General features: G+C 42.0%; 1 protein-coding gene across 1 annotated transcript in view; it reads left to right on the top strand.

The window, feature by feature from the left end:
- Nucleotides 1-24,657, top strand: part of BMPER (BMP binding endothelial regulator) — a gene marked incomplete at its 5' end in the record, with an annotated part of 307,337 nt that overhangs the window by 134,193 nt on the left and 148,487 nt on the right. Inside the window, 3 exons of the mRNA XM_019509034.1 lie at nucleotides 1,575-1,620; nucleotides 16,919-17,248; nucleotides 24,023-24,359. Coding sequence (XP_019364579.1) covers nucleotides 1,575-1,620; nucleotides 16,919-17,248; nucleotides 24,023-24,359 — 713 coding nt within the window. The remainder of the gene's footprint in view (nucleotides 1-1,574; nucleotides 1,621-16,918; nucleotides 17,249-24,022; nucleotides 24,360-24,657) is intronic.

Here is a 24,657-nt window from a genome sequence, read left to right on the forward strand (position 1 = left end):
TTGCTTAGAATAATAAAAACCTCAGACATAAAACTGAAAACCTCATAAAGAAGAAGAAAAATCCTAGAAAATAAACAGACTCAGATATGGTCTGCTTATAAATATTCATGGAGAAAAATGGGATCACATCATTTATCCCATTCCTAAGGGAACACTCAATGCTAACGAACTCATGGAGCACATGTTAGCAATAATGGGCTTCCTTATTCTGCAAGACAAAAACAGGATCCCATGCCAACATGGTGGCTCAAGTAACCAGCCTTAGCAAGGCTGCCTTACAGATTCCAATTTCACTTGAATTCCTGCCACTTCCAGCCTGGCTGATGATTTCAGTTCTTTTATTGAGGATACCCAGAAAAATCTGTGGGTATTCATCTCATTATTTAAAGGTGTTTGACAGTGTTTTACTGTAGCAGGTGCTTAATAGGATTTACTGGTACAAATCCTAGCACTGTGATTTGCATATGAGAGACCAGTAATCTGCACAAACTCTGTCCTCACTGCTGATTGCTTCTCTCCTCTGCATGAGCTCTTCTGTACTATCTGGCGCACTGTGTGGGGAGAAAGCCCACACCTATTTGCAGGGAAAAAAGGCGTAGTGGTCATGAAAGGTTACTTTTGCCACCCACGTGTTAACATTGAAAGCCAACACAGGGAAGTAAGGACACACCATGCTTGCCTGTATGGGTGAGCAGGGTGAGTTATACTATTGGGTCAAGGTTACAATACAATTCACCCCAGTTACCACTCAAAAAGCTGCACCATCCAAACTGACATTTTCCAAGCTTATTCTCAGTTTGAAGATGAGTCAGTGAATTGGAACAAAGTTAATTGCTCCACTTTATAATTCAAAGAAGTTTGTAGAAGACTACACACTTTTTACATGTAATCACAAAGCACTAATTTTGGACATAAAACGAACAAACAAAAAGGCCTGAGCACAATGCTAAATGAGGACCTGAACCTTTGCTCAATATTCCTATTATGAGACCAAACACTTTACCTGAATAAAAGCAGATACATGACGTTTCACGCCTTTACTCCAGCAGAGAATTTGGGCCACTATTTTTAACTTAATTTTTTGTAAACCGTATCAAAATGATTATCCAAAGAAGGTATTTGAATAACTTGATTTATACTAGTGAGCACTTTCATTTGTGGCTGTAGCAGAATGAATGATTCTCTTTAGTAGGATTTCCCACAAGATGCTCAAGTGACATAAGTGTTCATACGAAGTGTCGTGTATATATGTTCTATAGGCATTTAGGAATCTTGATAATATAGAACAACTGCTTTGCTTTAGGTACCCCCAAATGAATGAATCCACATTCTCTTTCACTCTAAGAGGAAGGTAACAACAGAGAACCCTTTTAGTATTTTATTTCTTATAGCATAGCCAGGAAACTTTTTGAATAGTTCTGTCTGTTTTTAGCACCTGATATTTGAAGCTGTAGCCAGGGCACTAAGTTCAAACACAACTTGAACTATTTTCAAAGGCTTATCCAGGCTTACAACATGAAACAATCATTGCTCTGAAGACACTTTCATTAAATCAGTTTCTCTCTCTCAATTAGGGTAAAATCCTGAACAGAAAAGGATGTTGTCCTATTTGCACTGAAAGTGAGTAAGTTCTTTGTGTTATTAAATTAGTTTTGATGATTTCAGAGAAATAATTAAGAAATGTTTGCATCTGATATCTCTATCTTCGGATTAGGGTGAGGGGTATGGGGTTATGGAAGGGATAGAGTTAATGTCTCCCATACATACACAAATTAAGAAATAAAATGCCCATTAAAAGGAATTTTTAATTCTCAAAATGCCACTATTTTTGTCAAATTAGAGGAAATATTACTCTCTATAGAATACGGTTAGCCTGTAAAATTTGTAGCCAGACTTAATCAAAACAAACAGTGTGAACAGATTGAGGCACCTTTTATGACTGGATAGTTTTTATGCTCATAAATCACATTTGCAGCTATGCAAGCTAAGGTAAGTATAATCAAACTTTATAATCCAGGACCTTAACTGATGATTTGTGGGCGTCAGAAAGGGGTTTAGAAAGGTCAGAGAGGAGGGTGGTGGCAGAGATGGGATGTATAGCTGAACATGGACCTCTTGACTCTATCCTGTGGTTTTATCCCATCATCATCCTTTCCCACCCCTAGTCCCAGTTCAGCAACACATTTAGGCATTGTCTTGAGTTCATCCCTATTCAGCAAAGCACTTAAACATGTGCTTGATTTTTAAATTTGAGTTTAAATCCCTCTAAAGTCAATGCGGTGACTTCACCTCATTGGAGTCAATAGGTTTAATCCAGTTTTGTCTTGCAGTTGCCTAAATAGGATGTAGGAAAAAGTTAGAGCAATCCAATTGTCCCTGGCACACAAACCACCCCACTCACTGAGGGTATGTGCAAATGTTATATTTAGATTGACGTAACTTGTGTTAGGTTGATCTAAATGCTGATCTGCATAGATGTTTGGGGAAGCTAAATTGGGCAAAAAAGGGTGGAGCAAATCTAAATGAGTTCACCTAAGGAAGTAAATTTAGGTTGGGAGTGGGTTAGCCCAATCTATTGAATGTGTTTGCATGTGTTTGGAGTGCAGCCCCAAGGCTGGGAAAGCCCAGCTACTCAACCCAGCCTGTGGGCTGCACTTTTCCTAACACCCCCACCCCAACTGGGCTAGCCCCCAAACCTCTCCCACAGACCCATTAACCCTTTCCCCTCCACAACAGACACACTGAACTTCCCTGTGGACCCATTAACCCCTGCTGCCTGAAATTCCTTACAGTGGATTCCCGGTGCAGCTCCCTGCATACACCACCCCCAATCTGTGATCACACAGCTTAATATAAGCCATGTCATTGCAGACTGGGTGTGGCCAACATCAGCACATACCCTGAGTGCCTAGATTCTGGTGGTATATCCATTTAGGATTACAAAGTTTTCTTAAGGACCTACGGCTATTCAGATATAATCCTGTTTGCTCACCCAGCTGCCTAACTCCCACTAAAACTATTGCAATCCAGATTGGTCCTGGGAAGATGCCTATATCCCCAAAAGTACCTTGTAGGTTAGACCTGTTTGAAGCATGCTGAACTACATTAACATCATTGAATTCAAACATTAAAATGGTGTTTATCTATAGATAAAAATAGGAGCTCACCCACAAAGAAGTGGCTCATTGAAACAGCAACTTCTCTGGGTCATGGAAATATTCTGCAATTGTTTTAACATATGTCCAGTTGGCCTGTTATGATTTGTCACACAATACTCATGTATAATAGGCAACAAATATAAAGTCTGCCAAGGGTCTTAAAAACCAAAAAAAAAAGCATGGTAGAAGGGACTGGAACCCAGGATGCTCCAATCCTATGTGTAAGAATCTCAAAATAAAAGTGATTTTGCTTTAAATGTAATTTTTGCATACTTAAAAGCAAAGAAATTTTCTGAGTTGTGTCAAAAATGACACATCACTGGTGTGATGAGCTCAGTAACTTAAATTTCACCAATAGTAGTCATTCATTTATTTCAAATCACAGGGTGAATTGAGATGATTGACTCTCTTCTGTGACATTTCTTAGGCCATAATTCATAGTGGGACAATGTTAGTTTTATATGAGAAGAAGAGTTGAAGACTGAGATGGATGAGGCAACACACCATTCAGTATACTTGAGAGCTTCCCTGAGTTGAAGGCAAGGTATTTGTAAATGCAAAGTAGGCTTTTCTCCAAGGAGTGGATAAAAAGTGAAGTGATCAGAAAGTGATATAACTTAGGACTACTTTTTTTCATTTACAATACATTCTATTCTGAATTTTAAAATGTTCATATTTATGTTTACAACAAAAACAAATTAAGATTCAAATGTCTTAATTTATGAAAGATTTCCTAGTGATTTGTACAAGGAATAAATAGAATAAGTATGAAATTAAAGCCAAAGTGAAATTACCAGCCAAAACATGTAGAACATGCATAGTTTTTGCTACTGTTGTATCAGCCATAGTTAAAACACCAGCTTATCTCAAGAGAGATTGTACCTAAACTTATGCAAATACATAAAGGAGTTCCTAGAGAAATCATGACCCCTCTGTGTTTGGGGTCTGATCCAACATCTGTAACCTGGGTCCATCCAGGGGTGTGCCCTATTCTCAGTAGGATGGGATGAGTAGGCAGGAGGGGGTGCTGTGAGAGGGATGCCAGAATTTCGAGCAGTTCCCTCTTTCCTTTATAGAGTTAGCCCAAGCCCAAAGTTCTTAACTATATATAATTTATTGAGTTATAATATACATAAACATAAAACTAAATATCATATGCATATATTTACAGTGAATATTAACCAATAACCAAGGTCAAACCCTAAATAACACTATTTACAACATTACAATACAACATTTCAATCACAAAATATAAGATGCAAACATGAACAATCTTAATAACATCTATTTCCTTAATATAGTCCCTGACCCATGGCAAGAGATAGTCCTCCTTCCAATGGGGTCCCTTGTGGGGGGGGTGTCCAGGAAGCACCAGGGGCCCCTCCTCTTAGGGCCTTGACTAGGTGGGGGGTTGTGGTGGGGCTGCTCACCCAGTCACTTCTCTGGGTTTGCTGTCCCCAAATGTCTTTCCCCTGTGGGACCCAAGGACCTAATGACTCACGCTCCCTCAGGTAGCAGTGGTCAGGGCACAGCTCAATGGGGTTTCCTCTGCTGGAGCGCCTCTCCAGGCCTCTGCTGTGCCACTGGGCTCCTCTCCACCCTAAGCCCAGCTTTGGGCACTGAGGGCTCAGCTCCTCTCAACTGCTGCACTACTGCTGCTGGCTCCTGGGTGCTAAGCCTCACGCTGCAGCACTATTTCCCTGTGCCCTGGCTTGGCACTGAGGGCTGTTTTAGCACAGGCCAGGCCCTTCAGGCTCCGGCCAGCTATCCTCATGCCAGGTGGCTAACCCAAGCAGCCTCTGTGGCTCCCTGGCTCCCAAGGCTTGGGCCCGTGCGCTGCCCTGCACACCATGCAACCTGGCTGCTTACTGGGAGACGAGGCCTGAGCTGCCTTACTGCAGGCCCCAAGGCCTGCAAGGGGTTGCAGGCTCAAGTCGCCGCTTGCAGCTCCCAAAGCCTGGGCTCCATGCACCAAACTGTGCACTGATGGGTCTGAGCAGTCTCACACTGCTTCTAGGGCCGGGTCTCCATGCACCATCCCTGTGCATTGTCAACAGCCCGAGCAGTTTCGCACCACTCCCAAGGCTGCTCCTCCAGTGGCAGCTTCAGGAGCCTTGGGCCTATTGCCCACTGAGGAAGAGCTCCCCAGCTTTTCTTAGCTCCACACTTCTTGAGTCCCTCATGCATCTGCCCCCTTGTGCTCTGCACGCAGCTCCTTTTATATGCTCCAGGGCTCCGCTCCTGAAGCCTTCCGGACCTGACAGTTTATAGTCTTCAATCAGGTCTAGGGGAGCTCTTCTTTCCTCATTACTAGGCATCTTTCCATGCACTTTTGTGGTCTCTGGAACAGATTTTTTTTTCTTCTGTGCAGGGGCTTTTTCCCCTTTTCTCTTGATCATAGTGGCTATTGGGGTTGGCTGAATGCAGAAAGAGGAGCATGTTTTGATATACCAGAGGTCAGTGCACTTAGCATGTTCTTCTGGCCCAAGCTGAAGGGACTTTCTACTTTGACTTCCTTTTGGAAAACTTTGGCAGCACTGACCCCAATGCTGAATAATGAACATCAGGCATAAATTGGCCTTAATCGAAAAAAAATATTTTATTTGTAACAGTTAACAAATAAGTTCTGAACTTTACAGTTAAATAGCCACTCTCAATTCCTATCACATACCTTTTTTCATTTCTCCCCCCCAATTTCTTATGTACCCACCATCATAGTGCAGTTTTGGCCATTAAAATGTTAACAGCAGCCATCTGTAAGTAATTGATGTTGTTATAGGAGCCTTAATATTCCATGATAACATACTTGTGTACAAGGCAAAACTGTATTTTAATGGTGGCCTCTTTACCAAATTGCCTGATTACCTGAGGCTTTCCAAATCCAACCTAGTTTTGATGTGATAGTACATATGCACACACAGTACACAGATTAACACACCAGACCTTTTGGTAACTTAGCAGACGTAGTTTTCCAAAGGAAAAGCAACACAGGAACTACAAGAACATCCCGTCCACATGGAAGCTGCATACAGATGTTACTAGCCAAGTTCTACAATGTTTGTCAAAACAGTCATATTGTTAAAGGATACATTTTAAAAAATAGGATAAAATAAAAAATAGGATAATTAAGCAATTATTTTTCAAAGAACTTGGTTACAGAGAGAAAAAGAATCTACTCATCTTAATGTTTTGTTGAGTCTTTTTGGTTTAATGCTCTCAAAATTAATTCTGGTTAGTCTTGGCATGCTGTTACTTAAACTCCATGGCTGGTATACAGTTATCACTAATTAAAAACAGTGGTCATACCCATGGAAAATTCTACATTTAAGCTTATCCTGCTGTAAAAATGTAATGAAATGTGGTCTTTTGAGCCTGATTTACAAAAATCACCACTGACGTAAATTCCATAAATTCGTAATCCTATGTTACACCAAAGTAATTTTAAGTTAAAAAAAAGTCACCAAACTAAATTCAAATAATATTGACATTCTGACCTCAGCTCCAGACCAAAAGCAAGGAAATTTGGAATTAAGGTTAAATCTCTGTTCTTGACACAGAAGGACTGGTGACACTTGCTAGAGTTATAGTGTAGGGAGGCACTGTGAAAGCTTCTTCTGATGGTTTTGTAAATGCATTTTAATCATGATATAATGACTCCCGCCATTGTAAATTAGTGCCATATCCCTCTGTGCCTCTCTTTCATCAGACTGCGTACCATGATTTGATGTGTGCAGCTTTATGAAATAAAGATTTTTTTAAAGTCCTCTGTGATCTTCTAATGCAAAGTACTATATGGCTAGGGACAGACATTACATATAAACCAGTTTAAGTGATCAGAAACTGGTTTAAACCTGTAACAGAACAGATGTTCAGTCCACATAAACCAGTTTGAAAATGACTGAAACCTGTCTGACATAAAACTGGTTGAATATAGTATCAGAATTAACTGATTTGGCTCAAACCAGTTTATGCAATGTCTGGTTTAAGATAAACCAGAGTCCCCCAGCATTCCAACATGCTCTTGACCTGGGTGGGGCTCTCTGCTTCACAGCAGGGCTGGCCCCTCCCTTCTGTGTCTACCTGGCTTCTCTATGCTAAACTGGGATTATTCCCATTCCCCCTCTGCCCCTCTGCTTTAGGCAGACACATTAGCTAGCAGACCACATGTTGGCTACAGTCCCTGCTGTGGCAGATGACAGGCAGACAGCTTTTTTGGAGCTAATCAACAGGTAGCTTAATGTCCTTCCTTGGAGAGCTATTTGAGAAGAGCTGTTTGCTCCCCTCCCTCCCTCCCTCCCTCCCCCTTACATTCTCTGCTAAGCACATATTTCCCCCTACCTCTGCCTTGCTGAGAGCTGTTTGTGTATTAGCCAGCAGATCACATGCCGGGTCTTTGCTGAATCAAAAGATAGGTAAGTCTCTCTGTTTTCTTAATGGGGCAATAAATACAGAGATAAGGGTGACAAACACTGTTATCAGCTCCCCCCTTCCCGCTGCTTGCTTGCTTGTTAGTTTGGTGCAGACAGTACAGTATACAGAAGCAGGGAGGGGAGTGAAAAGCTCCAGATCATCAACAGATGCAGGCACTGCACACCACCCCCTGCCCCTTCCCTCAGAATACTAGCCCAGGGTTGCAGGCTGGTAACACTTCTGCCCCTTGAGCAGCCAGTTCACACCCTTCCCTAATCAGAGCCTTGCTGGGGCCTGGCCACAACCCCCTCAGTTTAGCTCTGTGGAAGGGCAGAGAGGGCTGCTCTAGCACTCCCTGGCTTCCAGCCTGAGCCACTGAAGGCATGTGCCTGAGTTTCCTCAGTCCAGAGGGATTGCCTATATGGTTGGAAACTGGTTCAGCCTAACCAGGTTAGACTAACCTGACAAGGTTGAATCAATTCAGGCTCAGGCTTTTTGAATGTCTGTCCATAGCCTATAGGTCTCCAAAGACAATTTATCATTATTTCATCATAAGTCTTTTCTGGGCAGAATCATGCCCAATCACCCTGTGTTTTGGTAGCTGACAATGACCTGTAGAGGCTAGAGTGAAGTCACCAAATTCATGGCACTTGTGACATGTCATATTGGGGCCCAGATCTCTGGACGTAAAAGCTAGGATCTTAATATACTCCAGCACATTGCTTCTTTTTATTCTTTTTACAGTAATCATTGTATGCAGGAGTCCTTTCATTTTTTGTGTCCTTCGCCAGGTACAGACATTACACTTTTACCAGTATGAGTGATCAAAAATTGGTCTATACCTGTAACAGAACAGAAGTTCAGCAAACAAAACCAGTCTATACTCATAAGAGAACAGAAATTTGGTACAGAAATTAGCTACTGGTTTAAAGGGCAAATGTGTGTTCTGTTTGCTGATCTAAACTACACTACTTACAGAAAATCATGCAACTTAGTTTAATTCTAGGCTTTTTGAATGTGTGTACCTAGTCCTTTCGACAGGATATTTAGCAGAATTTATAGATTTGTTGGAATCGGACATTGCCGCAGTATGAGCACTTCTGCTGTGGCCTTTAACTTATGACCTAGGGGTGTCAACCAGCTACCTTAGTACCTGCAACACCCCAGCCCCCTTGCAGAAATTATCATTTTAGAAAGAATTATATGATGTGGTTGCCTGTGAAAACAGGAGATTGGACTTAATAACGCATGTTCCTTTTAGTCCTATCTCCTGTGTTTTACATTTCCTCTGACAGAAGTAAAACATCAACAAAATAGACTGAGATGGTCTATATATCTATGCCTTATTTGGAATACTGCACACGATTTGCCTGTTCAGCCTTTTCAGCTATTACATATACCATATAAATATGTATTTAGATCAATTTGAATAGCTAGTTTATTTATGAAATAGACCATATAATCCATATAATCTCATGCAGAGTTTTTGACACAATACCCTGTAATGTATATTATATCAAGCTGCACTGCGGAGCAATTAAGATGAAAGTAGTGTATGGATATGCGTTTTTAAAGAGGGGGTAATGAAATTCTAATATGAACTTTCTGTAGCTAGTTTTTAAAACTTAATGAATATGCCCAGTTTGATTTAAGGCTTAATTCAGAATTTGGGATCATTACATCTGAAGTTTCAGTTTGAGTTTAAAAAGCTGAGTCCTTTTTGAGTTATAGATGTGCAAACAAATCACCCTTAAGTAGTAGACTTCTTTTTTTTCCTCCCTCATTTTACTTAGAAAATGTCTAAACCAATTTTAATTATAATTTAGTGTATGTTTTCCTTGGCCTCTCTTAACTAGCTACAAGCCCAGAAGAGTGTGACTAGACATCTGGACATCTTGGACTTTAGTTGACTGCTCTGGAGTCCAAAAAATCATGGAGTGCTAAATTTCCCATTCTTCTCTACTGTTGGTCTCACCCTCATTTTGGGCAGATAGACTGATTTGGAAATCTTGAGCTCTTCATCTTTAGAATGCCTGTAGCTACTTTCCCAACATGATCAATTTTTAATTTGTATATGATATATGAATCACAGTATAGAAGGCTAGCAAACAAAGAGGTTTACAGTACTCTCTTCAGTGAGGAAATAAATAATTTCACTACAAATAGTAACAACCTACACTATGACCTCTTGACTTGCAGATGTTAGATCTGGGCCAGTGTCCTATTTGATTATTGTTGCTATTAAAGGGTATATTTTCAATCTTTAGGTGAGTGGAGGCTGAGCAGATTATGAAAGTCACTCACAAAGGCCAAGCTTTTTGACGGTATTGTCTCCCAAAAATGTGAATTAAAACATATTGAGCAGATATCACAGAAGCCAGCAATCTTGAAAATAAGGTCACTTTTTTTTCAAAGAAACTTAAGTGTTAGATACCCACCTGGAGGTTCAATGGAATTTGATCACCTGTCTGCCTTATGTTCCCTTAAAGACTTAGGAACCTAATTTAATTTTCCCCTTGTTGAAAATCTTGGTCAGTTTTTTAGTGAATGTGGATGTCTGTGCATTCATGGGAATATGTGGGTGAACTGAAAAGAGCATTCCTATACTTCACAGATTTAGGCACTGGTACATCAACTGTGTGAGATCAGTATCTCTGTAGAGCAGGGATGTCAAACTCATTTGGCCTCTTGGACCAGATGAATCGCCCTAATCTGGTTTGTTGGTTAGACTGGGACCAACACCCTGTAAAGTGGCTGTGATGCTGAGTCCAGCCCTTACACCATATGTAGCATATATGGGGCTGTCACAGGGCACAGACTACCTGTGGTGTGCAGGTTGGACCCAATGCTGCAAGGGGTCAGTCCAAGATGCTGCCTGCATCCCCTGTACACAGTGTGCTCCAGGTCAGTATGTTCTGCCTATGGTGGGAAGGGCTGGATTGGCTATAAAAGCTGCACACAGCACATGGCTGGCAGGGGCACATGCTCCCTGTGGTGCCCTACTGATTGGCCCTGCATGCTGGCTCTGGGTCAGGTGGAGTGCACACCCCCTTCCAGCCACCTGTTCTGTATGCAGTACCACGTGAAGCATGTGCTGGCCCCAGGGCTTGCTCGGCATGTAGTCCCTGGGGCTGGCATTGGGCAAGCGCTGACCACTAGGGCTGTGCGAAGCTTTGGTCGCTGATTTGATTTGGAGGAGAGTCAGTGGCCAAATCTCCAAATCCAAATAAAATCAGGAGACACATTAATCTCTACAAATTGAATTGGAAGCCTCCAAATCAATTCAGAGAGATTCAGAGAGATTTGACGATTTTGCCATAGATACAGCTTTATATGTTTTTTCTACATACCTTGAGGTACCGGGCACGGCTCATGAACATTGAGATGGTGGGGTGGATGAAGCATCTCATGGGAGTGTGGGTAGGTCCCCCATGCTCTTGGCGGCAGACCCAGAAGTGGACCAGAAATACTTCTGCTCCACTTCTGGGTCCACCGCCAAGCACTCAGGGGCCCCCCCTTCCCCTCAGCTCGGTGACTGATGCCTCCTGGGTCTGGAGGGGGGGCACCCGGGGTCCCCCCATGGCCAATCACTAAGCCAGGGGGGCTGCCAAGCATGAGGGGGAGCCCCCATGCTCCCATGTGATGCTCCATCTGCCCCACCGTCTCAGCATTCGTGAGCCACACCTGGTACCTTGAGGTATGTAGAAAAAACATACAAAGCTGTGGCTATGGCTGAATCGCTGATTTTCCAAATCAGAATTGAATCTTCAGATTCAGATTTGGCCAAACTGAATCGGGACAGTGAACCAAATCAGTAAACTGAATCACTGTCCCCCGAACTGGGCCAAAACCAAATCAGAATCGAATACTGCCTGCTTCGCACACCCCTACTGCCCACCATATGCGGGATGGGCTTGGCGATACACAAAGCACAGGGGGTCCATGTGGGATGGTGGTTCAGCGGTAACCCCCTACTCCCTGCGCCGGGACCGGTTCCCGCTGGTTAAGGGTCTCTCACTTGGGTTTGCATGCGTCTGACTTTCCTGCCACGACTTTGATTGTAATCTGGTTCAGTTTTAGAATGTCTGGTGCGTGCTAGTCCAGAAGTAAGACTCCTTCAGTTCCCGGGGTCCTGTCGATGAGGGCTCCACCTCCCCTACACCCTTGCCCGTACCGCCAGGACGTGGCCGCCTATCTAGATCGGCTCCATGGGGAAGTTATCTCTTAGATCAGTCCCAAAAAAAGGAAAACAAAAAGGGGCAACACAAACAAGTGTGGCCAGGGATCCTTCAGGGCTTGGAGACCGCTTCAGTCCCCAGCGGACGCCCCCAGCTCTTTCCCTGTATGCCGAGGGGTTGGAAGCCCTTTCCCAACTCCCAAGGAGTTCTTCAGCCCTCCCCCGGGGCTCCTCGAGACCGCTCAGTCCTTGCCCGAGGGAGCTGCAATCTCGCAGGCCGGGACCGCGCCTCTATTGCAGTCTATACGGTAGCTATATCTACCAAGTTTCAGCCGCCCCTGGCTGTCTTGCCCAGTCCGGGGCTCCACTGGGCTGATGGCCCAGGCTCACAAACCCCGCAGGGTCTTACCCTTGTGCCAGAAGGTCCGGCCGCGTTTCGGAACGGTGCGCATCTGCACGAGCGCACTCCCACCGGTGTCCACTTCCCTGCCAGGCACTTCCGGTTCTGCTTCCCCCTTTCCTGATGCCGGCGTCTCTTTTATGTCGGCCCTCGCTGTCCTGGCCCCTCCTTCCTCCGTGCACCTGGGAAAAGGTCTGTTCTTGCCCTGTACTCTGGGTTTTAGTGCGGGACCTTAGCGCGATTGTGTCAGGGCGGGGAGTCCTGGAGCCCGCCGGCTCCTCCTCTCCCTCACAGTCCACAGCATGGGCTGCATGTGGCATCTCAGACTGATTGCCTATCCATGGGCTCAGCCCATGCACCTTGTGTAATGCATGGGTCCAGGCCAGCACATAAAGTCAGTTCAGTGACTTGTGGGCCATATCACGTGGCTCCATGGACTGTATCTAGCCCATGCGCTATATGTTTAACATCCCTGCTGTAGAGGGTTCCTCATATACTATGTTTTCTATGTTTTCATTGCTTGCATTGGGTTTAAGGGACAGCCAAGCAGGAGGGACAACTTTAAAAAGAAGGAACATAAAACAACATGTCTTTGAAACTCTTTTAGGAAGGAAAGAAGAAACCTAAAAATATCTCAAACTCTTTTTATGTCATCTGCTCTTTGCAGTCCTGCTACACCCTGTACTTAAGGTTTACTTTCAGGACAACAATACAGTACTCACTGCTGGCAGTTGTCAGAGCTACTGCACATGTGCATGTGTACTGTTAATTTTTTTTCCCCTTGCATGTGTACTTTAAACAGTTTTCTTATAACTCTTTTGAAAATGTGCTACACAAAGGTGCTGAAGTATCAGTTAGTTCAGACTCTAGGTAACTGCTTTTTTCTCTTTCAGCTATGAAAGTAAACAGAAGAATTTGGATCAGATATTGAACTGTTCAATCCAAAACACATTCTTTTTATTTTAACTGCACTGCATCAAGTTGACATATAATGTGACACCACATAACATAACATAAAACAGCATTAGTCTACATAACTTATTAGAAATTAAAAATAAATATTTCTTTTGGATCTCATTGGTGCTATCAATTTAAACTGGCACATCTCTAAACGATGTTTGTTCCACATGTCCTGACACTTAACCACTTGCTTAGGTGAAGAAAGAAAGACAACTCTGAGATATATTAGGTAATAACACATACAATATCCCTATACTCTTGGCTCCCAGAAACTCAGACAAAAAGTAGTTCTTTTCACTGATTTTTTTCATCTTTGTTTGGATATTTTTGCTGATGCTTTCCTCACTCTCTAATATGTTACCTGTATGCTTTAAAATAAAAAAAATAAAACATTCCCAAAATGAAATATGAATGGAACAAATAATTAAATACATATTGAATTCCTTTATGCAAAAATTAGACTGGTATATTGGGAAATTGAGACAATAATTTAATATTTACTAGTAACCTAATGCTATAATTCCTGACATGTATAACATTTACTTTTATTCAGATTTATTTAGAGATATTAATTAATCCATGCTAACACCCTGTGAGGTTACATCCCAAGTTTCCAGATGGGAGAACTGAGACAGAGTGCTAGGCGCATTCATTTTCAAAAGTGTATGCTTCAAAATTTGCCCCTAATTTTGGTACAGAACAAAAATGTGCCCCTAATTTTGATCCTTCAGTATTTGGTTGCAATTCCATGGGTATGATTTCCAGACATGCTGAGTAGCTACAACAATGATTTCAGCTGAAGATGTAAGTCTTACCTTTCTGTGGAAAAGAAGTTCAGGGTCTCCTATTGGGAAACCAAACATAGTAACATTTGACCTAAAAAACATACTCAAGGTCTTAATGGAAAGGGAGGATATATGGCAAAGCCAAGAGTAGAATACAAGTGCCCCAGCACCTGATTCTGTGGGTGTACTACCTGGATGCTGCAGGGCATGTAAGCTCAGATGGAAGCAGGGTATATTAGCCCAAGTCAACTACAACACTAACATCTACACTACTTAGGTTACCGGAGCTAGTGGCTAAATACAGACAGTTAAAAAGCCTGTGGTAGAATCGATTCAGTCTTTGCAGGTTAGTCTAAACTGCACAGATTAAATTGAAACAGAAGGGAACAGACATTTACCTTTGATTCAGGGAATGCGGCCAAATGCCTGCAATGGCTCAGGCCACCAACCAGGGGGTGCTAGAGTACAATTCTCTGGCTGTGTGTTCACTTTATCTTCCTCCTGCCCCGGAGGTCTCTGGGATTTGCGGTCCAAAATCAGAGTAGCAGGACTCTGCAGGGTTGCTCATCACTTCCTTTTCCTGCTTCCACGTGCCTCTGGGATTTGTAGTCCACAATCACAGCCAGCAGTAAGTAAGTTTGAGTTGGGAAGGGGTGTTTAACTCCACTCCCTGGCCCTAGACCTCAGTTGGATTTTGCCTGGAGGGGGCAGTCCTCACCCTGCAGACTGGGCTGCATCCCCAGCTGAGCTTACCTTGTTCACCCTGGTCAGCCAGCCCTCACTGCTCCAGCTAGGGAGCAGAGGTCTGCAGAGCTAGACCTGTTCTCTGGAGCAGACAGCACAGCCCACCCCAGCCCAGGGTTGCAAAGCATGCTGGGATGCTGGGGGACTGTGATTTAACTTGAACCAGGAAGGGGCCTGGGACGGAAGTTTCATAAACTGGTTTGACCCAAATCAGTTAAGTCTGACACTACATTCAACCAGGTTTATCTTAAACCAGTTTCAGCCATTTTGACACTGGTTTATGTGCATTGAGCTTCTGTTCTGTTACAGGTTTAAACCAGTTTCTGATCACTTAAACCAGTGTATGTGTAACTTCTGTCCCTAGCCAGTGTGTTCAGAGTTAGCTCAGGTATATGTACTTGATAGTCCATCATACCATGTAGATATTATTTCATCCAGAAGGCCATTCTGCCTTCTAGATTTGCCAGTAGACATGGATTTACTACTTGCACCATTTTTGGATAGATTTTTTTTCTGCTTTTTAACAGATAAATATCATTTTTATTATTTACTCGCTTCCAAATTTTAATGAGTAGTTCTTGTGTTAACTGTCTCTTTCCTATGGGTCATATTTTCTTCTATACCAATTTCCCTCCCTGAATGAAGGCTATATTGATCCTTCAAAAGTATTGTATACCTGTACTCAGGTGACTGACAGTCTATGTGCCTGCCTTTGAGGTAATTCCTAACAGGAGCAGCAGTTGTCAGATAGTATTTGTGTTGTTAGAACTCACTGCTATATCAGCAACCCTGACATACTTGAGTGAAAATCAAACATGTTGACCATTTCCCTGGATCTCAATACACCAAAGTCTTCTCCATATCTCTTGTTAGGCATAGCCTACAAAAGAGGAATTGGAACTTTACTTAGAACCCTCTATGGGGCTCTTAATTGACTGTCTTCTTTAATTGAGTAAGTGCACACACCTGGGTACTCTCATCCCCACCCTCATTTATTTGGCAGTCGCTTGTGTATCCATACCCTGAGACTGTCGGCTTCTTAGAGGAGGGTTGGTCTTTTTGTTGCATGTTCATGCAGTGCTGAGTATCATAGAAAACAACTTGTCCTAGTCTGTGACTGGTTTTCCCATGTGTTTCCACAAGTGAAGTCATCGTCATTATCAGGTTAGAAAAAAATTGGCCTTTCTCCCTTTGATTTTTTTACTTCCCTATTATGCACAGCCAGAAATTTGCTCCAAATTTGTAAGAATTAATATGCAGGTGTACCATAATATTAGGTATTTATCAATTCATCACATGCTTTTAATTTTTATCCAGAGAAGCCTTTTACCCAGTATCACTGCAGTGAACCTAGTAAAAAACAATGGTGAATAAATCACAAATAGAAGCAATGGTTTATAAAATGTATATAACATCATATAGAGCAACCGTGTAAACATATTCAATTTCATGGCGTACTGTTAGGCAAGATTTATGGTAGCTGTTGATGGAGCAGAGTAAACTAGCCAAAACAAGCCAGAGAATCTGGGCAAACATCTCTAACTATATAATGTATACATATGTAATGAATATAAATACATAAGCCTATGTGGTCAGATCCAGGTCTTACTGAACTCAATGGCACAATGCCCATTGACTTCATCAAGACTGAAATGTAACTCATATTTAGGGACATCAGAAACATGAACTTCAAATAGCCCACTTGTGTGCATATGCACATATATGTGCATGCACTGATGTATGTGTATTTTTTAACATTCTGTATCTCTGTTAGTGTTAATGCCTTAGGCCATGACCCTACAATAAATTCAGTGTGTTCAGACTCTTGTGCCTATAGAGTTTTGTTAACTTTCACTGGACCCTGCATGGACACAAGGACTTGCCTACACTGATCTGAATACCAAACCAAGACTCACAATGGCTAGTACTTAAAAAACTTAATAATCTAATTTAAATTGTAATAATATAATCTCTACATCTTGTTTAGATCCTTTAAGACTCTTAGTCTGAGTGATGAAGGTAGCCTCATTGGAGTTTTATTTTCTTTTTGTTCTATTTTTGCTCTAACCCTCATTTACCAGTATAATGTTGGTATTGAGCTTCCTAACTGTTCAAGAATCTTTACCTTAGAAGAAAAAATAAAAAAATGCAAGCTTTCCATTCTACTTTTTTTTCCACAAAATTTTTTATCAGGTGCTCTCCATCCCCAAACAATGTTTACCAATTACTACTGTTTAAACTTCAACTGGTCTTGATGGTGCTTTTGTTTCTCACTCACCTGCAGAGCCTGGAGTTTGCACTGTATTTGGAGACCCCCACTACAACACTTTTGATGGACGGACATTTAACTTTCAGGGAACATGTCAGTACGTTTTGACGAAAGACTGCTCCTCCTCTGCCTCGTCCTTCCAGGTGCTGGTGAAAAACGATGCTCGTCGGACCCGATCTTTCTCTTGGACAAAATCTGTGGACCTTGTGTTGGGCAGAAATATGATCAGCCTCCAGCAGCACCTTACTGTGAAGTGGAATGGGACCCGGATATCACTCCCTTGCAAGACACCACATTTTCAGATCGACTTGGATGGTTATTTGCTGAAAGTAACAACCAAAGCAGGTGGGGCTAAAAAGAATGTGCTTGCTCTAAGTCTGAAATGTTGGCATAAGCACAAAAGATGTGGTGCCTCTAGTGAACTCACCAAATGTCACAATTCTGGAATTGTGAACATGAAGAAATCAAAATGGATTGGTAATAATTATATTTATACTTCCCTAGAGCTTGATGTCTGACTATCTCAAAGTGCTCTATTAACCTCACACTCCTGATGCATGTGTACAGAGATATTGATATGCAAATTTTACAGACTCAGATAGAACAGCTTTTAAAAATGTATTTATTTCTGCAAATGGGAAACAAGTGCTACAGTGCATGAGTACATATGTGAATTTAACTTCCAGTAATTTCTAAATGGTCATCATTTGATAGTAACCAATAACACTAAACAACAGGAAATTGATTCTCAAATATGACCTTAATTTTTCCAATCACAGCAATAAATCATACCCTTTTTCTGTGTGTGATGTGTATAAAATCACAATTCTGCACCTGCAGTGAATGGCCAGGAAAAGACTGAATGATCTGCAGGTGCAAAAATCACAGAAACAATTCACTGGGGATGCCCACCAAAATACATGCCTCAGTTTGAAAACTGGTACCAGGATGCTGTGTAATATTAGCTTGAAGGATTCTCTCTCTGTCCAAATGAGAGCTTGTCAATGCAGAATTGTGATTTGGTCTTCTGTTATAGAACTAGAAGTGGGAGAAAATGGGAAAATTCAGAACATCTGGTACCTTTTGTGAAGGAAAAAGGAAGGGAGAGGGAGCAGACTCTCAGGTCTGTAAGGTCCTGGCAAAAACGTTAATTGTCAAAATACTAGACCATAGGGCTTACATGTGTTTTGATAAACTGTTCTGAGACTATAATGTTCTGTTGAAGATAAATACTGAGTGGAAGTAAAGAAATTATGTATTAGCATGTGTCAGGTACTTCTGCAGTCCAGAGAGATTTCACTTGTACAGTGAAGTACTGTTTCAGTGAGAATAATATTTACTGTTAATTCAATTAAATGCCATGTAAAAAGAGTGAAACCAATCTCTCTTTAAAAAGTGGTAAGATTACAGACATAAGGTAAAGTCACATTCATTATCTGGAGTCATTTTTTAGGGATACCCTACAACCCACCGCTGAGTTGAGAATTTATACACCTCTTCATGTATCCACTGGAAATGTAACCCTGCATAATGTGGATCCCAGCTTTGAGCTTGCTCTTCAAAATGGCAAGGCAGATTTTTGTGGCTGTCTGTAAAATGCACACAAGATAACCATTATTCCCATGTTCTAATTAAAAGCATCTTGAGATTTTCTCTTTGCAGCCAGCTGAACACTGCAAGTTGTAGTGATGTGGAATTCATTAGCCAACCACAGGCCAAAGCGACATTCTCAATCAAATTTGACTGGCAGCTAATGCTGCTGCTACTCTGTTAATTGTTGGGATAAGCCCAAAGAACGACTGCATGTAACCCTCCCACCCCGTGTTGGCAGATGCAGCGCAAACATGGCATATGACAAAATACCAAGGAGTGTGTAATCACCACCAATTATAGTTTAAATAATTCTTCCCCTTAACAGTCACGGATCAGATTCCTTTTACTGAAAGCTTCACTAAGAGCCAATTTCTCTTTGCCTTGGCACACAAAGCTTGAAAAGCAACTGAACTGCATGGCTCCACTTTGGTGGGGGAAGGACAAGCTACTGACAGTCTGTTCAGGGAGATGGAATGTGCCCAGTCAGACTGCCTGGAAGTTAGAATTTCTGTTCTGTAGGAAATTCTAAATTTGGGGGGAAAAATATACCTTCTTCAGAGGAAAAAAAGAGAATTTTTGAAGCTTCTTCCAGGTGCTGGTATCTGAGAAAAATCATTTAGAAATAATCCATTGTTTCATTTAAAAAATGTAAAATGCAACTCACCCTGTGAGTACAAATTCTAGTGTTTTTGGCTCAGCATGAGCTCACCCAGCAGCGCCCAAGTTCCCAACTCCATGGCAGGGAGCCTGGATCTCTGCTATCCCTGGCACCCAGGCAGCCTGCATGGAAAGGCTGTCCTTAGAGGTATAGACCATGGAGCCTAAGTTCCTATGTGCTCCACCAGGCATTTTGGCAGGAGCTTAGTTGGAACCTTGCCTGTGTTTAGTTGGAAATTCACTGAAACCAATATGTTCCCCAGAAATATTCCAGGTTAGACAAACCAGCCTTTTACAATGGGACCGTTTTGCTGAAAAATTCCTGACCAGCTCTAGTCCTGAGTATCCAGAAGCAGCAACTGTGATGCCCCATTTCCATGACAGTGCAGATAGTTTTAGGCTTGTAATGATGCAGGTTTTTTTTAAAATTTCCATGTTGGAAATAGAAGGGAGCACAGCAGATGTTGTGATGGAGTTTTTTCCTCCACTGGCAGGTTGCGGGATGAATCTGTCTGCTCAGCACCTGTGCAGAACCTCTGCATGAACCACATTTGCTCAGGCTTCACGTACTGGGATTTGCCCCTAAATCCATAGAGAAGAGTCATGTCTGCCAGATCTTGAGGATACCTCTACCGTGAGAAATCCTACAGAACAACTGGAAAGAGCCCCCAGCATATGAATTGCAGTGTGTGATGTGCATAAATCCAGAAAGGATTTCTAATGCAGGATAGCACATGCTGTGCCAAGTTAAGAAGGCAAGCAACACATTTGTTAAGCATTCCCCAATGCAAGGGGAAAATTGGAAACCCCTATGAAGCAACTCAAAAAATGTTCCTATTCTGCATGTCCCGTGATGGGACAGATACTATGTCCTTTGGCCTCAAATCCTGCCAATCACTTAAATCCTGATTCTTGTCCAAGAGAACGGGAAACTCATCCGTTTGGGAAAGAAAAAAGAAATAGGCACCAAACAACACTTCCAAATAATTTCTGTCTGCCAAGCGGACAATTTTCAAACATTGTTCCATAGACTAATCCCCTTTGTTACAGCTCTTGTTAATCTATTTAAATAAACTACATTTTCCACGTATGCACAAACAGAAAGATACATGCTATGCAGTGTGAACAGGCAGCAGCAAGGATAGTGGGTGTATCATGGTGCTAGCTACAAAATTCATAGCACCAATAGTCTTTCCTTGTTACTGGAAATCAAAAAAGCTCTGTTATGGGGAGAAGTCTATATGCTCTTCATTAAAATAAATAAAATAAAGGGGAATACATCCTTAAAAATAAGCAGTATGAGACAGTTACCAAGTGTTCATTTGAACCTGAAATATTAAAGCAGGATATAATGTAATTATACTATATGCAATTAGTGAAAAGTACATCCTGTTTTATGAGTGTGACAGTGTCCATCTTGGCCAGTGCTGACAATCGAAGCATAAACCTCCTGATTTAGAAGTGTGAATTTCTATAGCTTCAGCTGAAGTCAACTGGTGCCTTGGGAATGATATCTTCTGTAGTCAGGGCCCATAGGATGACATATAACACACATTCATCAGTAGGTTACATTATCTCTGAATGGCTTTACATTTAGATTGCACAACCTTTACTAATACTGGACAGCATGAGTTGTTTCAGTGGAGTCAATTAATGCTTCTTCAGCAATCGAGCTACTGTTGGAAAATGAATGTGGAGCTATTAATCTGAACCAACCTCCTTTCTTGCCTTTGTGACTTCATTTAAGCAGCATGATGGAGCTCATTTGGAGAATGAGTTGAGCATTTACTTCTAAATTAGATTTATATCGTAAACAGAGATGGACTTAAAATTTGGATCTTGACACTTCAAGGTTTGAGAAAGCTTATCTGAGTTTTCCATATGAAGTGTACTCAATTTACAAAATAATGGCAGCTCTTCTAATAGCTGGCATGGCAAGATCAGCCTGGTGTCCGAAAATCAAGCTGTGTTTTGTTTTGTGCAATGTTGTCAGAAGCAAAGGTGGCTGGGATCAGATTCCACTAGCAACGCTGTGGGTGATGCCCGATGCAATCTGAAAGGCAGGTCTGCTCCGTTTCATTTTGCAAACTGTTTGTCAACAGTAGTGAAAGCTTGTTGCATCTTCAGTAAACTAAATAATAACTGTAATGCCCCTGAAAGAAGATGCAGTGGCTTTGACAATTCAAGCGTTATAACAATTTGTCAAATTATTTTTAGACATGGGTTAAATAAGGATATGTTTAGATGTTGCACTACACACTTGCACTTTCTTATGAAGGATGCACTGCCTTCATAAGAAACCATGAAACTGTGAGGGAGCACACTGAATGGGTACCTGTCAGAAGTGTGTCCTCTGGGATATCAAAACCACTGATAGTGGATGCATGGGGGGATGACACAGTAATGAATGGGGGATAGATTACTCTAGTTATGCCCTGTTCAATACTCTGCTTCTAAAGTATCTACTGCTGCCACTGTTGAATGCCGGGCTAGAACCATTGGTCTGATTCAGTCTGGCATTTGTTATATTCTTATCTACTTGACAACTGTTTTCCCAAAACACACGATAACATGTCTCAAACCATGTCTCAAACATAGCGTGGAAAAGACAATCTGTACCAGTGACAAAAAACCCCTTTTGCAGCCATTGTTCTGATTACAGTTACTTCTGAGGCACCTTCTATTTGAGCAGTTATGGAAACTGAAAATGTAATATGAGTCAATAAGGCTTATTGCTAAAGGAACCATTTCTGATTTGAATGGAGTGATTGGTATGTTAAGTTACTTTTATGAATATGCAGGGAATAGTGATCATATGGGACATTTTTAGATGTGTGTGTGATGCAGCGCCGGGAGCTTTTGAAAGTGCCTAGTGCTGCATTGCATGCATTTGTATAAATGGCGAGATGTGTATCAGCGGTGGGAAAATGGTGGTGGTGTGCTTTTGAACTAAAACACCTTCAATGTGTTCAAACACATTGAAGGTGTTTTAGTTCAAAAGCACGTCCACTGCCACTTACCCAGCGCTGATGCACTGTTTATACAAATACAAGAGATGCAGCTCTGGGCACGTCAGCTTGCATGTGGAGCAGAATCTCCGGTGCATCACAGCATGAAAAGGTATGTGTATAAATGCCCATGAAGCCTGAAAGAAGAGGGTGTAAAGAAATCCTGGTTCTGTTCCTGGCTGTGCCACAGGTGTCTTGTGTGAATCTGACCAAGGCACAAATTTTCTGGGTCTTGTTTCTAGTAGAATGCAGGTAATGATACAGGGAAGCCGGGAGGATATATAACTGTTGGTCACATGCTTTGTGATATTCCAACGGAAAGCATTCCCTAAGCTAAAGTATTATTTTCAGATGGCACTGACAATAGGAATGAAGGTAAAGAGTAACAATTTCTGATAGACCTTGAACCTCAGTAATTGCCAATGTTCTTTTATTTCAAAACAATATCAAAAGGTTGTTCTTTTAGCATCTATATTTTTACTTCCCATAGAAAACAATTTAAAACTTGACATCCTGAAGGTACACAATTTTAGTTTTGAGAGAGAGTTGTTAAACACAGAATGAAACAATGCATAGGATCATAGGCAAGTAGGGCTGGAAGGGACCTCATCAATATCTCAATCCAAGCTTCTGCATCTCAAACCCGCCTCCTCTTGCTTTCAAATGTTTTGCTAATTTATGGGAATTTCATGGGCAAAAGTTGGAATGAACTACAGGGATCTGAACCTCCTTTAAATTAACCATTTTGAATCCTCTTCCAGGTGGTGTGCTCTGAGCATGACTACCCATTTGAATGTCTTTATTGATTTATGTAAAGTAAGTTTACTAGTCTCAGACTAAGGACATAAATACAATCCTATTCCACCTTGCTTATGTCCTTGAAAAACAGTTAATACAAAAGGTGGATGTGTTCTCCTTCTCACTACTTTTCTGTGACTCAGTCTTAAGGACAAGGTGGTGGTCTGTTACAAAAGTAGATCCAGTAATGGATATTTATGGACTTGAACAGGGTGGAATAGAATTGCACTCCAGCACTAAAGTCCATTTAGGTGTCCAACAGGTGGAGTAGAACCTGATCTCTAGGTATCCGTAACTAAAAGGGTTATTGACTGTCCATATCAGCATAAAGAACAAGGAATAAATGAGCTTTCAGAGCAAGTGGTAGCTCCATAACTCATTGTTGGTGTGCTGTGGTGTAGGCAAAATTGTATACGGTTGCTGCCTGTACTCTGTAAAATTCTGGCTGCATTGAAGTTCCAGGCAATTTTGCTACTGACTCCAGTGAGGCCAGGATTTCACCCAGAATGCTTCTGTCTCATCTACAACTTTGGATTAAAAGAAACCCTCCTGTCTTTAGTACTCAAATTCTTACAATATACTGTAATTTACTCTGATTTGAATAGGGTGACCATATTATTTTTAAGGAAATCCAAAACACTGACCCTCATCCCCTCTGGCTGATCCTCACCCCCAGCAGGAGCGGTGCCCAGCCCAGCCTGCCCCTTGACTCCAGCCACTGCTCAGGAGGAGCCAAGCTGGGCAATGTGGGTGGGGTGGCACCATCTGGGACTTTTGTCTGCATTTTTACCAACCAGCCAGGACACAGGGACAGCTTACAAAATCTGTCCCAGCCTACAAAATCAGTACTGAAATTTATCCTGGCCAGACTGGAACATATGGTCACCCTAGATCTGAGAAATATTGCACTTCCTGAACAGTTCTATGCAAAAGACCCAAAATCCAGCAATATTATGGGATGAAAGCAAAGGTTTCATTTAGTTCCTCAGGCACACTGTTTTGTAAACATAAACTGTGCTTAATTATTATAAAGTTTTTTTTGTCTTCTTCCTTTCTGCATCAGGCTTAGAAATCTCCTGGGATGGGGACAGTTTTGTTGAAGTCATGGCAGCACCTCATTTGAAGGGCAAACTCTGTGGTTTGTGTGGCAACTACAATGGACACAAGAGAGATGACCTGATTGGAGGTGACGGCAATTTTAAGTTTGAGGTGGATGACTTTGCTGAGTCCTGGCGCATTGAGTCAAATGAGTTTTGCAGTCGCCCACAGAGGAAGCCTGCACCTGAACTGTGCCAAGGAACAGTGAGGGTAAAACTCAGAGCCCACCGGGAATGCCAGAAACTCAAAGCCTGGGAGTTTCAGAATTGTCACTCAACAGTGGATTATACTAACTTCTACCGGTAAGTGCAGTCCACTAATGAGCCAGGAGGGAAATAATAGAGAGCTTCTGAGTGGAAATATAAGGATGCAATCCTGTGCTCAGTCTCAGTTTAGATTTCATAGACATTTGGGCTGGAAGGGACCCCAGAGGATCATCGAGTCCAGCCCCCTGCCCCAGGGGCAGGAAGCATCCAAATACAAGATAAGCATCCAAATGTGTCTTGAGGGTGCTCAAAGTGGGTGCTTCAACCACCTCCGGCAGCAGTCTATTCCAAAACTTGGGGGTTCGGACAGTGAAGAAGTTCTTTCTTATGTCCA

The sequence above is a fragment of the Gavialis gangeticus genome, unplaced genomic scaffold, assembly GCF_001723915.1.
Source record: "Gavialis gangeticus isolate Ggan-Ray unplaced genomic scaffold, GavGan_comp1, whole genome shotgun sequence".
NCBI classification, from domain to species: domain Eukaryota; kingdom Metazoa; phylum Chordata; order Crocodylia; family Gavialidae; genus Gavialis; species Gavialis gangeticus.